At 39.3% G+C, this 14,170-nt stretch overlaps 1 protein-coding gene across 5 annotated transcripts in view; it reads left to right on the forward strand.

Moving 5' to 3' along the window:
- Rad18 (RAD18 E3 ubiquitin protein ligase) overlaps window positions 1-14,170 on the forward strand; it is an 85,800-nt gene that overhangs the window by 13,817 nt on the left and 57,813 nt on the right. For 3 of the 5 annotated variants that reach the window (XM_048438542.3, XM_048438544.3, XM_087904447.1), the window contains exons 5-8: window positions 6,733-7,049; window positions 8,405-8,504; window positions 10,217-10,255; window positions 12,258-12,442. In XM_048438542.3, the coding sequence (XP_048294499.3) occupies window positions 6,733-7,049; window positions 8,405-8,504; window positions 10,217-10,255; window positions 12,258-12,442 (641 nt within the window). The remainder of the gene's footprint in view (window positions 1-6,732; window positions 7,050-8,404; window positions 8,505-10,216; window positions 10,256-12,257; window positions 12,443-14,170) is intronic. The other 2 variants (XM_048438543.3, XM_048438546.3) reach the window with 1 other exon arrangement.

Here is a 14,170-nt window from a genome sequence, read left to right on the forward strand (position 1 = left end):
GCCACCACGTTGTGGAATATTAGGTGAAGATGTGTTATGTTTGTCTATGCTGTGGAATATTTGTTTAATGATGCAAAGATGTGCTGTATTCTTTTATGTTGCATTTGCTTAACTCTGTGAAACTGTTACCTTGCCTGCCTAAAACACTGCATTGGTCTAATAAAGAGCTGAATGACCAATAGCTAGGCAGGAGAGAGAAATAGGTGGGACTGCTGGGCAGACAGAATAAATAGGAGAGAGAGAAAAGAGAGGAGCAAGAAAATTAGGAGAGGAGAATATCGGACCAGCTACACAGTCAGACATGGAATAAGAAAGAAAGAAGGATATACAGAAATAGAGAAAGGTAAAAGCCCAGAGGCAAAAGATAGATGGGATAATTTAAGAAAAGCTGGTAGATATAACCCAAGCTAAGGCTGGGCATTCATAAGAAATAATAAGTCTCTTTGTGATTATCTGGGACCTGGGCAGCGGGTACCCCAAAGAGTAAAACAGACAAACAGCTAAAGAAAAACCAAACCAGCAACATGGAGGTCAAAGAACAGCCATCAAGTATCATTCTTTGCTTTTCCACTTTATTTGAGGTGGGATCTCTTTGTCACTGCATAAGCAGCCTAGCTGGCTCCTGAGTGTCTGGGATTTGTCTTGTTTCTGCCTCCCATCTCTCCACAGGGATACCATGGGATTTCAGATGCTTGTGCTGTTACATCTGGCTTGTACATGACTTTTGGGCACCAAAACTAAGGTTGTGGAGCTTATACGGCAAGCACTTTTACCTGCTGTCTCCTTGGCCCTGCACTGGAAATACCCTTTTAACTACTCTAGCTAAAGACTTTTGTGTCTTCCTGAACTCTCTTTTATTACTACTTAATTTGTTGATCCATTAATAAGTCTCCCTGGCTCTGTCTTCTTTACTATAAATCTGGTCCAAGTCAGTGCATCCTAATTGTATTTTTCTTTTCTTTTCTTTTCTTTTCTTTTCTTTTCTTTCTTTCTTTCTTTCTTTCTTTCTTTCTTTCTTTCTTTCTTTTTGTTTTCTTTTTCTTTCTTTCTTTTCTTTTTTTTTTTTTTTCTATGGCTCTCCTAAAATACTTCCTGGTGGTACTAACTAAAGTGATTTCTTTAAGACAAACATTTGGGTCATTTGTAAAGCCATTTAGTGGCAGTTCCTTGTATTAGGCAGTTTTGTGGTGTTATCTTAATAAAGTGCCCAAATTGTGTACCTTATAAGGATTTTGGTCCTTCTGGAACTTTCAGTCCAAGATTGGGAGGCCTGGGCTTACATGACTTTGATGAGGACGTTTTGGAACAAGTGCTTGCATTCCAAGTGAGGAACAGAGGACAAGGAATGTGCCCAGAGTCCTGTGTTGGGACACGCTCCAGTGGCCTAAAGACATCCCATTGTGACCTACCTTTTAAATTAGATCCAAGATCCACAGCAATTCCCAAACTAATGCCATTTAACACTCAGGCCTTCAGGAATTTAACATCCAAATGATTGAGTTCTCCATCTCACTAGCCCTTTCTGAGTTAGTCCTCTGGTTGCCTTGCCATCTTGTTCCTTCTCAGACTTCATGTTTGCCTTTTATTCAGTTGCAGGCCTTCTTGTTTCTCCTCTATGTTAATTGCATCTACCCTAGACTTTGTGCTTGCTGTTCTTTGTAGGTGAACCAGTGTCTGCCCAGGTGGTGCCTGGCTAAGACATACTTTCTCAGAACTCTTTTCTCATAAGTTACCTTCTTAATGAGGCTTTCTGACCAGCTATAAAGAATACTGACTTCATCTTATGCTTGGCCACATCTTATTTTATTTTGTTTTAGTTTTTCTTGTGTGGACTGGCACTCTGAGCCTTCCACATGCTAGGGCATCTCTCTACCAAAACAACAACAACAACAACAAAAACCAAAAAACAAAAACAAAAAACTGTTTTCTTAGCCCTTTGGTTTCATTGTATTATCACTTTTCACATATTTTGTATAAACCTGTGCTTTTCCACTTATTTTGTAACTTTCATGGAGTATAGGATTTGCTTTCTATTCTGCTTCTCTGGCAAGAGTAGGTGGTACTGGAAGAAGTTAATAGACTTTAATTTTAACTCCAAGAATAGTTTATTGTGACCTTGTTGCTACTGTCAGCCATAGTTTTTGTTGGCGTTCCTTGAAATATCAGAGCCAATTATAATTAAATTCATCTGAATTGTGGATTAAAGGCAAAAACTTATCACTAGTATGCTGAAAAGATCAGTGGTGTCTCTTCTGTGGTTGAATACTGTCTCCTGCCCTTTCCTGCCCTTTGTCATTATGAAACGAGAGCCTTCTCAGAACCTTCCAGAGACTGGAAGAAAAGAGAGATGATGGTTCTGTGTGTTTGTTTGTTTGTTTTTTAAATTTCTATTTCCTCCCTAAGACGAAGGTCCTTAGGTGTTTCTTTAATCTTCCTGCTTTTCCCTCTGACTTCCTCCTCTCCCTTCTTCTCTTCTTTCCCCCAATCTCCCTCCTTCTACCTAATCTCCCTCCCTCCTTTTCTTGACTTTTGTTAGACACAGCATCACTATGTATCAGAAATTGGGCTTGAGTTAGAATCTTCTGCTTCAGTCTCCTGAATGCTGTGATTATAGCTATGTTCTATCACCCTTGGCTTAGCTTTTCTTTATTTTTAATCTACTTTTTTAAACTGTGGAAGATTTTTAAATATGTATGAAAGTTGGCAAGATAGTATAATGACTGCCCTCCCCACCTACTTTGCACCTAACTCTTCCTCTGGAAATGAATATTTTTCTTTCTCCTTTTGTAATTTTTATACTCTTTATCCCTGGCTCCTGTTTTTGTTCTTGCTTTTGGCTCAGGACATTTTCTGCAGTTTTAAGAGAGTTGGTGATGGTAGACATTTGTATCTTGGTCAGTCTTGGGGGAGATGTCTCATTTGTTATCACTCATGATTGGGACTGGTTGTGAGTTTTCCTTCCTTCCTCCTTCCCTCCCTCCCTCCCTCCCTCCCTCCCTCCCTCCCTCCCTCCCTTCCTTCCTTCTTTCCTTCCTTCCTTCCTTTCTTAATAACATTTTATCAGATTGGTTGAGTTCTAAGCCTGCCAGGACTGCATAGTGAGACCCTGTATTGAAAGAAGAGAAAAGAAAGAAGCAGAATCTTGATACACCCAGACAGGCAGGAAAGGAAAACAACTATACTCCAGCTAAGTGGTAGTGGCACTTGCTTTTAATTCTAGAATCTTAGCACTCAGGAGGCAGAAGCAGGTGGATCTCTGTGAGTTTGAGGTCAGCCTGGTCTACAGAGTGAGTTCCAGGACAGCCAGGGCTACACAGAGAAACCCAGTCTTGGGGAAAAAAAAAAGAAGGAAACCTATACTTCAGTAGTCTTTCATAAGCAATCCCCAGATCATTGGCAAAACAGTAAAACCTAGGCATAAAAATTTAAGATACATTGAAAAATCAACTAATGAAGAAGAACGTGCCAGATAGGGGGAATGCAAGTAAAATAATCCCAAGCTAGCTCCAAATATGGTATAATAAGCAGTTCTTTATTAAAGGGGAACTCACAGATCACACAGGGGAACAGGAACAGAATCTAACATCCAGGTGTGGCAAGCAGGAGAGACAGTGTGTGTGTGTGTGTGTGTGTGTGTGTGGCCAGACCTATGTGCTTTTTGGTACCCAATGCCACTCCCAACCTGGTCCAGCCTCTCAAAGATCATTGGCTGAAGGAAGTTCCCCATCATCACCCCCTTTTGTCTAAATAAGAGAGTTTTAAACCTAATACAAAACTATATACAATAAGAAGAGATATCAAGTATAAAAATTAGAATTAACCAGCATAAATAATATTAAGCATGAAACATATGCTAAATGTTTCAATAATTATTTTATCTTAAGGAGTCTAAGTCTTGTATTAGAAATGGCTTGGCTAAGCCATAAGAGGAAAGTAACTATGACTATCTCTAGTCTTCAACCCCATCGAAGACCTGAGAAGGGAGCTAATATTACTTGAGTAGGCAGGAAGTGCAATCAAGCACCTTCCAAAATGTAAAGTAGATGACAGAGACAACTGGCTACCTGGGCAATCACAAGGTAGCAAAACTCTCATTTGCAATATTGGAGCAACCAACTTTGACTAAGGCCCAGAGTAACTGGCAGACCATTTTCAGACGCAGGAATATTTTCAAAATCGTCTTACCCTGTCTTGGAAAGGTATTGTAACCTTTTTTTTTTCTCATATCCTGATTGTCCTGTCCAGACACTGTGCATTTTGTCAGTGGTTGAGGCATGGGCAATTTCTTGCCCAAAGGTCAGTTTTGCCAAGAAAACTTGCTCCAAGTGGAGTGTCTTTGATGCTCAACATTCTCTCGGGAATAGATCAGTGCTGCCAGGAGCAATCGTGTCTCACTTCAACAGATCCCTAGGTTATTTAAATGCCATATTCTACAGTTCTTTGAAGTGGTTGAAGATTACCTATCTATGCAGAATACAGTCTATGTATCTAAAGAATCTGATTAGTCTAACTATAAGTATTACAAACATGGATGACTATTGATCTATAATACTTAATACCTATGTAGCTTAAAGACTTCATATTAGAGTATTAAACATCTTTAAAAAACTGCAGCAAATGAGGACAATGACCTCAGAATGTAAACAGTGTATAACTCTCTTGATCAGAGGTAGAATTGTATAATGCCACATGATAAATATATTCTAAAATTGTATCAAAGTATCTTAAACAGAGGTAGAGACATGCATGCATACAATATGATAAAATAACTTTGCATAGGTGTGCAAATATTGTAAATAGAAATAGGAGCATATTCAATATAACAAATATAGTTTGAATTTGTATCAATATACAAGAATCTATACCAATGTAAATTGTCTATAAATAATAGCTCACAAGTATTCACTCTATTATCCTTTATGAAATTTCAGTGAATAGGTGTAATAATCTTTATTGGCTAGCAGGTGTTGTGGTTGCAGCCATGTGGTGAAACAATGTGGAGGAGAGACGTGAAGAGCCATGAACAATCTCACTTTGGTTTCGTGCTTGTTGCCTATTTAGATACTGACAAATATGTTTCGCTTAACAAATTAAGAGCAGTAATTAAGGACAATTAATGCAATTCTGTACATGGAGAGAGTTTTGGTGACTTTCTGTCAGTTACGAGCCGTACAGTTGGCAGATGTAATGCCGAGTGGATCGCAATGTGATAAAAAGAACGGTGGGCTGCTGTGGGGAAAGTCGGGATCCTAGGCAGTGTCAGGTGGGCTGCGGATGAGAAACATGACCTAGCTGGTTAACGCGGGGTGTGGTGGTGGGTTCCTGGTAAGCATGGACTCGTTTCCATTTTAGGCAGCATATAAAGGGGAATGAGCCAGATTGGGGGAAATGTGACTAAAATAATCCCAGACTAGCTCTGGATATGGTATAATAAGGGCTTTTTTATTAAAGGGGAACTCACAGATCACAGCGGGGAACAGGGACAGAATCCCTGTTCAGGTGTGGCAAGCAGGGAGAGAATGCATGCTTTTTGGTACCCAAGGCTACATCCGACCTGGTCCAGCCTCTCAAAGATCATTGGCCGAAGGAGGTTCTCCATCAAACTAATGTAACTATATTAGCAAAATAAAGTAGAGAAATGTATATAATCATAGTGAATGTGCAATTGCATTTGATACAATTCAATAGTACTTCATAATAAAGATAAACCTCTCATCTGTTTCTTTTGAATATTTTATGGCTTGATTAGTAGCTATTTTCTTTTTTCTTTGTGAACATTACGGACCAAATGTTGTAGAATCTGCAAAATCTTTCTTTGAAAGATAGTGTATTTTGTTCTGACAAGCAACTAAATTACCATCGTCTTGCTTTTGTTCCATTAAGGGTGGAACGATATATTATTATATTCTATTTTAGTTTTACATACATATATGCATGCATACACATGAGATTTACACATACAGAAGTAGACACACATATGCATGAATGCACATTTGTGTGAAAACACAATGCACAGTGTTCCTTTCCCTAAGGTATAGCCTCTGTGACATCTCACTTCTATCCCCGTGTCTTCATGAGGGTATTTGTTTTGCACTTTGACTGGGCTAAGCTAAACATCTTTCCAGCACTGGTCTCTGGCATCTGTTTACCAATGTCTTTTTCCTACCAGACCCCTGTGGGGGGGTTTTGTCTTTGTGTGCCCCAGAGATAATTGTAGATGGGTGAGAGGATTTTTTTCTCGTGACTCCCACATGCCAAGCATCCTGTGTTCCCAGTGCTTATCACCTCTGTCCGGAATTGAGTTCACTTTTCCTGCTTAGATGTGTCAGGTTAGTATGCAAATCCATGAAAACGCTTCCAAGTGAAGGAAGATCTTGAGACAATGTCAGGTCACTTATGTGTCTCTTCTACTAAGGATCAGACTTGTGTGCTGATTGTGCTGTAGTGATACTGTTGCTTCATGTATTTCTTCAGATTTTACTTAGCCATTGTAGAGGAAGACTCATAGCAGCAAACTAGAACCCAATATGCTTGAAGTCCTAGTAAATACCTTTTAATTCTGATGTATTGCTCTGTTTGTTGTTTTAAAAGAAACTTTTTAGTTTGGTTGTGATTGCAGCATGAATTTTGTGTTTCAGAGAAACAAGTGTTAATTCGGAAGATCCCAGTTTATTATGTCTAATTTGGCATCATAGTTTTCAATCTTTTTCCCCCTTTTTTGTGTGATTCAAGGACTCGCCTGTTGCAGTTTGCTTTAGAGTCACCACCCATATCTCCTGTGTCTTCCACCTCAAAGAAAGTTGTTGCTAAAGTGCATAATGCTGAAGCCACCAAACACCCTGTCAAACAGGGGAGCAGGCTGATGGACAAGTTCCTGATAAGAGAGACAGGGGGGAAAGAAAATGACAGGAAGTATAGCCCTCAAAAGGAGCTAAGCACCTCTGCTGAGATTAAAGAGACAAGTCTTGAGGGAAAGATGGTACTTGGTCCCTCAGATGCTAATGGACCTGTGACACCCTCTACATCCACCATGAAACTGGAAAATAAAGGTAGGAAGTCATTTTTATATATGCCTTTTCATACTTAAGGAAGTCTCATTCTTGTGGTATAAGCGTAATAGGCAGAGCTTTTGAGGGGGAGTAAGAAGGCATAGACCAGGATTACTTTACCATGTCTCAGACATTGATGCAGTCAGTGCTTAGAGGTAGAAGTTTTTGTCTTTTTCATAGAATAGAATCCGGATGATTCGTGCAGAAGTGAAATGGTTTAGTAGTTAATGCTTCTCGTGGTAGCTTTCTGTTTTTAAATTGGAGCCCTCTCACCTTCCAGTTCCAGTTAACTCTTGAAGAGGCCTTCATTTTATATCACAGGTTGAATACTTCCTTGATGTTCTGCCTGAAGTTTAATGCCCTTTGGCATATGACATGTACTTTGGTAACCCTCCAAAATGTCTCCGAAGCCAAGTTGTTATCTCACTCTTTGTACAGTGAACCCATAGACTGACAGAGTGACTGAAAACCACTGTGTCACCTGTATGATAAATACAGGTTTGCTCGAACATGCACTCCTCCTGTGTTAACATGTGGTGCAGAGTGGCCTCATGATGACAGAGCCAGGATTCTGGTGGGAAGACTCAGCAAACCCTTGCAGCCCACAGGCGAAAGCCAATAGTAGTGTTTGGGTTTTTTTTGATTACATGTATCTCATACCACATCTCAACCTGGACCACTTTCTGTGGTTTTTGCTGTTGTGTTTTTAATTTCATTGGGACATGTTTTCAACTCTTGTAGAACTTTTTTTCTCCCCAAATGAAATCTTAGAATGAACCATAGCATATAAAATAGATAAAATTCTCCGTGTTCTATTAAAAATCAGAGTAGGGAGCCTAGAGATTGTGATACCACAAGTCTCCCATCTTTGGCCACTGCTTTTTACCCATTGTGGATTCTGGTACCTCCACATTCACTGCAACTCCATGAAGCTGCAGTTTTAATAATGCAAACCTGGCCAGGGAGCAGGGCGGTCAGTAAGCTCAGTCAGATTGCACCAAACCAGCTAAGCCTTAGTTTTACTTATAGTTGTAACCTCATTACAGTGTTGTTGAGATTGCTTCTAGGATAGGATAGTCCTAGGGCCTGGGAAAGGCTCAGTATTATGGTTTGCTGGTACCTTGGTAGCAAAATTGTAACTAAAGCATTTTCTAATTAGCTAACTTCCAAACTTACTTGTAGTCTCTAGGCCTAGGATTCTGATTATATGACACCCCACAAAGTAGCTAGTCACGAGTAACCAGTTTTACCTGCTTTCCATGCCTTGTGGGTTTTTCTAAGAGCAGATTACCTAGAATTCTGTCTGTGCCAGCTTGTTTATTTTTCCCCTTTCTTTCTCTCTTTTTAAAATGCAGTGTCTTGTCCTGTTTGTGAGGTCAGCATTTCAGAAAATCACATCAATAAGCATTTAGACAGTTGCTTGTCACGTGGAGAGAAGAAAGAGAGTCTTCGAAGGTAAGAAAGCTGGGCTTAGCTGCTGACCTGCTTTGGCTGGGTGCTTCTGTGCTTTATAGACGTGAATCAAAACCGGGACTGCTTTTGTCCTTGTGACTAGTGCTTCCTATTTGATTTTTCCTCCAACACTGCTTACTTTTCCATCCGTCAGTCTTGTTCCTCCTTCAGCTCACACTCTGCCATGTCAGTAGCGGATCAGTGCTTGCTAACTGCTACATCATGACTTAGAGAAACTACTGACTTAGAATCACTTGTCTTTCTTGTTGTTGTTGTTTTGAGACAGGGTTTCTCTGTGTAGCCTTGGCCGTTCTATAGACCAGGCTGGCCTCAAACTCACAGAGACTAGTTCACTTTGTTTTTAGAATTCTCAAACTATCATAGCAAGGACAGCTTGAATTTGAAACATGTAAAATCTTTCATTAATTCTTAGGATGTTTTGGTATTTAAAATAGATATTTAATTAATAAGAAATTTAATATCTTAAATATTAATTTAAATCAAACTTATTGTATTTTTGTCTGTCTGACTGTCTGTATTTATATAGGGCTCAGAATTGAATTTAAAACCTAGTACCTAGTGAACTTCTTCAAAAATTAGTTTTTGAATTGCCTGTTCTATTTACATATATAAAAATGATACAGAAGAATATTTATAATTGGATATGGTGGTATATGCCTGCAATCTTAACATTCAGGAGGTTGAGACAGGAGAATCAAGGGCAGCATAGACTACTGAGTAGTGTTAGCCTAGGCTACACAGTGACATTCCAGCCCCACGTTTCTATTTCTTCCTTCCTTGCCAGAGAGTGTGTATGGAATGTAAGGACTTTGTCTCCAAAATACCGAGAGATGACATTACTAATAAGCTGTGAGGTCAGTATTTGTATCCAGACTACTGTGCTACTTTGCATCCTTTGTGTATCAAAGTCTCCAAATCTAAAACTAGTTCACATGTGTGTTCAAGGAGTGATATTTTTACTGAAGTTAAATTGTAGGGCTTCGGGAATGTGGCTGGTAAAAACAGTAAGGACGAAGTATCGTGTTTGAGTCTGTGTGATGATAGGGAAATGTAGTTGGGAGCGGCATGGGCAGCAAGGTCAAGGAAAGATTTTATTTTTAAAAGTAGCATACAGGCCTCAGTCTTTCTGCCATTGTCAGACAGTAAGTAGAATAGTGGTGAGCACAGGGAAAGTTAGAAAATAGGTGGGAATTGAGCGCTGTGGACAAGAGAACGGGGCTGACTGTGTTAGTGATGCCTGGAAAGCGGGGGAAGAGGATGATGGGCTCTTGTGTATGTTTCATCTGTTTTGAAAAGTTTCTCCCAAAAGCATTCTCTCCAAAGAGAGGGCCGTCTTACTGATTTAATTATTAAAACTGAAAAGGTGCCACTCAATTTTTTTTTGTGTAAGTTTGGAGTGGATGCAGGTTTCAAGGGACAAACTGTGCTGCTGAATCTTACAAAGACTGATGTTGAAGGGTAGTGTTGTGTTGCTAACTCACAGCACAAACTGTACTTGACTCCAAGCCTGGGCAGTCCTGTGCTCACAAGGACTGCCTTCTTGTATCTACAAGTTTGTTGATGGGAATAGAATTTAGATGTTTATGTTGCTTAGTTAGGGGGAATTTGGGATAATATAAACTGGTAGCTTCCAGGATGACTGCTAAGCCATTAGCATCTTATTACTTGCTTTCTTCCTTCTGTTTTTTTTCCAGAGTTGGGAGTAGAAAAGCTGAGTATTTTCTTCCTGAAGAGTAAGAAATTGGCACTGATGAATGATCTGATCTTGTTTAGATTGTTCTCTTTCTAGACATATCTGTTGTATTCTTCTAATTCTTTAGCTGTGTCCAGTGGTGTTCAAATCTGGTTGCTGTCACTCTTAGTAGACTGAATGTCCTCACTCAAGGTACCTGCTGGAGTTTGTTGTGTTTCAAACTCCTAAATTTCCTTTATTCCAAGGGTTTTGTTTTTGTTTTTTGTTTTTTTGTTTTTGTACTCACAAGCCATTTTTTATGACATTATTCAGGCACACTTAGGGAAATATGGAGCTGATTCTTCTTAGTTTTATACTGGCCTGGGGTTTGGTCATGTAAAAGTCTCTGTGTCTTAAGGACTCTTTTTACAACACTAAAAGGTCAATTTCTGGGTGTGGCTGGTAACCCTTTCACCCCCCCTATGTAGAACTGTCTGTTGTTTCAGAGCAGAACTCTTTCTATAGCTGTCTAGTTCTGAGACTTCTGACGTGTGTGATTCCACTTCACTGAGTAAGCATAGGAAAGATCAGTATCATGCCATGCTTGGGGGAATGCTTCTATGACTTCATAGTCTCAAATTATTTTCTTTATTTTTATTTTATGATAATTGGTATTCTCCTGCATGTTTGTCTGTGTGAGGGTGTTAGAGAAGCCCTGGAATTGGAGTTACAGACAGATGTGAGCTGCCATGTAGATGCTAGGGAATTGAACCTGGGTCCTCCAGAAGAGCAGCCAGTCAGTGCTGTTAACCACTGAGCCATCTCTCCAGCCCCCATAGTTTCACTTCTTGACAGAGGTGGTTGATGTCTGATGTTGCTTTCATTGTGAATGCCAGTGGACACTTTAGATCTTTATTAGAATTTCATAGTTGTTATTGTCTGTCTTTGATCAAATAAATGTTTTAGTTAGAGACTTAATGAATTGCTCCTCCCTTTGAGCTTGCCATAAACACTGCAGAATGATTCAGTTGATACTACCTGCTGTGATTTTATTTTACCATAATGTCATCAATCTTGTGGAGCCCAATTGAATGCCATTATAAGAACAATTTGGAAAAATATACTCTGTGGAGGTTTTCAGGTCCTTTTATAATTAAGTAGTTATTTCTGGCTTTCCAGGCTTTACTAACAGAGCATAAAAGAGATAATTTAGCTAGAAAATGGTCATTGTGTGAGTAGAACTGTTATATCTCTACTTGACGGTAATAACGCTCTCAGTATGACCTTTGGACCACCACATCAGAGTTACCTTAGGAAACTGGAAAGTAAAGATTTTCACTTTAGGTCTGCATCATGTGGATGGGTGCTGCAGAGAAAGTTACTGAGGATTTGCACTTAAACTACACTCTCCTGGCAGTTCTGAGGTTCCTGAAGTTTGAGAAACATCAGCCTTTTGAACTTTTTTTGCTTTTTTTTAAAATCTTTTTATTTTAAACTCTGTTACTGTTAAGATCTTATTAATTTGCTGTTGTCATTTTGAAAGCTGTAAAGACTGCTTTGACAACTGTTTATTATACATCTAATTGCCCATAGAACTGAACTTCTACTCAGAATGCATTTGCTGACACCTACCCATCTTTCTACCTTAGTGTGGGTGTGGGTAATGCATGTTCATGTGTAGGGGCTGTATGTGTGTATGTTAGCATGTGTGTGGAAGATAGAGGTCAACCCTGGGTATCATACCAGGAGTATATTCTACCTTATTCTTTGAGACAGAGTTTCACTGGGACATGGCCTTGCTGGTTAGTTAGGCTATCTGACTAGCAAGCTCTATGGATGCCGTTTTTACCTCCCCAACTTTTTATATGTATGCCAGAGGTCAAACTCATGCTTGTGAGGCAAGCACTTCATTGACTAAACTATCTCCCTATCTTCTTCTTTTTTATCTTAATGACTCAACTATTTTTGTAGTCAGTCAGGTGTTGGGAAGGCAAATTACTATTTTATTGAGACTATTTGATAATTCACAATAATCCTCAGATCTCTTTTTTTTTTCATTTTAGTTCTGCTCACAAAAGAAAGCCACTGCCAAAAACTGTGTACAATTTGCTCTCTGATCGTGATTTAAAGAAAAAGTTGAAACAGTATGGCTTATCTATTCAAGGAAACAAACAGCAGCTTATTAAAAGGCACCAAGAATTCGTACACATGTATAATTCCCAATGTGATGCTTTGCATCCTAAATCAGGTAAAGTAATACATCTGTTCTCATCTTTGAATAAAGAAGTGTGTGACTCAGAGATTATAAACCACAGAAAGAATTTTAATAAGTACCTTTTTGGCAGCAGGTAAGATAAGCAGGTGAATCCCTTCGAGAGCTACCTGGAGAAACACTGCTAAGGCCATTCCTCTCAGGCTGTCTCCTGGCCCCAGTTCCCTTCGCAGAGTAATCACTATTGCCAGTTTTTTGAGTATCTTTCCAGATACTCCTTACCACCACACACGCATGGTGGTAAGGAGTGATCTGGAGGCCTACAGTCCTCCTAGTTTATGCTCAGTGGCTGTGAATAAGTCATATCTCTGGACTTTAATTTTCTCATCCGTAAATTGAGGATTATAATCCTGCATGCTGCATAATGTTTTTGAGGTGATAGGATGCATTCATCTATCAAGTACAGAACCTCAACAAGCACTTATAACTCTTAGATATTTCCATTATGATTATTATACATAAACAAACATCCTTAGTTTGTACTGATTCATAAAAATGTCAGTATTCTCCATGTAGTTTTCACTTGACCATGCATACATTTTGGAGTTCTTTATAGGTAAGAACATTTAGAATTGCCTTATGTTTGAAAAAAATGAAGAGTGATATAAAAACAGAAAAGTGCATGGTATGGTAAATTTTTGAAGTGAAAATGCCTCCTGAGATTACGGTCAAAATTCTAGAATCCCCTCCTCCCAGGTATTTTTTGTCTCTATACATCTGCCTACTGTCTATTTACTCTGTGTCCTTGAGCTGAATGAGTTGGGTAATAGCCACAAGTTCATCCCTGTTCCAGTGCCTTTGTGGTTAGAGCTCTTTTCTGCTACACTACATTTCTGTCCACTGCTTTACCCAGGTTCAAGCTCCTTTCTTTTCGAATTGTACATTTTTTATATTTTCCTGTTCTATTTTCTGAGAATTAGGATAGCAGCATTGAACAGTAGCCATGCCATAGCCCCAATGTTGTACTATTATAAGATTTCCTCCACCAAACAAAGTAATCCATTAGTTTTTACTTCAGCCCTATTGTTATAGTCAAGACTGGCAGAATACAGTCAGATTCTTTGCTAGAATATTACACAAATGGCCTCAACTCTTGTCCTAGTTCTAGTAGAGCTCTTGTTGCCCTCTGAAACCTCTTGAATACACATTGTCTACATTTCAGCATTCTGGTCTTCTTCTTTCCCACCAATGGCCTGTCAAGCTGCAGTTAAAGGATTCTAGCACTTTAGCCTGCGGCCTCACACTCTTGCACGGTCCTTCTGCATGTTACTTCCAAAGCCAGTGAACCACATGGCCGTTTATCACAGTGACTCCATTTGATTTTCTCTCTCTTTCTTTCTTTCTTTCTTTCTTTCTTTCTTTCTTTCTTTCTTTCTTTCTTTCTTCCTTCCTTCCTTCCTTCCTTCCTTCCTTCCTTCCTTCCTTCCTTTCTTTCTTTCCTCTTTCCCTCTCTCTTTAAGATATTAAATACTTATTTATTTACTTATTTGTGTTTATGTGTGTCCGTCCATAGAGGTCATAGGAGGCTATTGGATGAATCTCCTGGAACTGGAGCTACAAATGGTTGTGAGTGCCTTGTGGGTGCTGGGAATCAAGCCTGGGTCTTCTGGAAGAGCAACCAGTGCTCATAACCACAAAGGCATCTCTCCAGCCCCTCTGTGCTGATTTCTTTGTTCTGTTTTCCAAGATAGAGTTTCTCTATGT

Source organism: Myodes glareolus, chromosome 3 (genome assembly GCF_982192425.1).
Source record: "Myodes glareolus chromosome 3, mMyoGla1.1, whole genome shotgun sequence".
In the NCBI taxonomy this organism is placed as follows: domain Eukaryota; kingdom Metazoa; phylum Chordata; class Mammalia; order Rodentia; family Cricetidae; genus Myodes; species Myodes glareolus.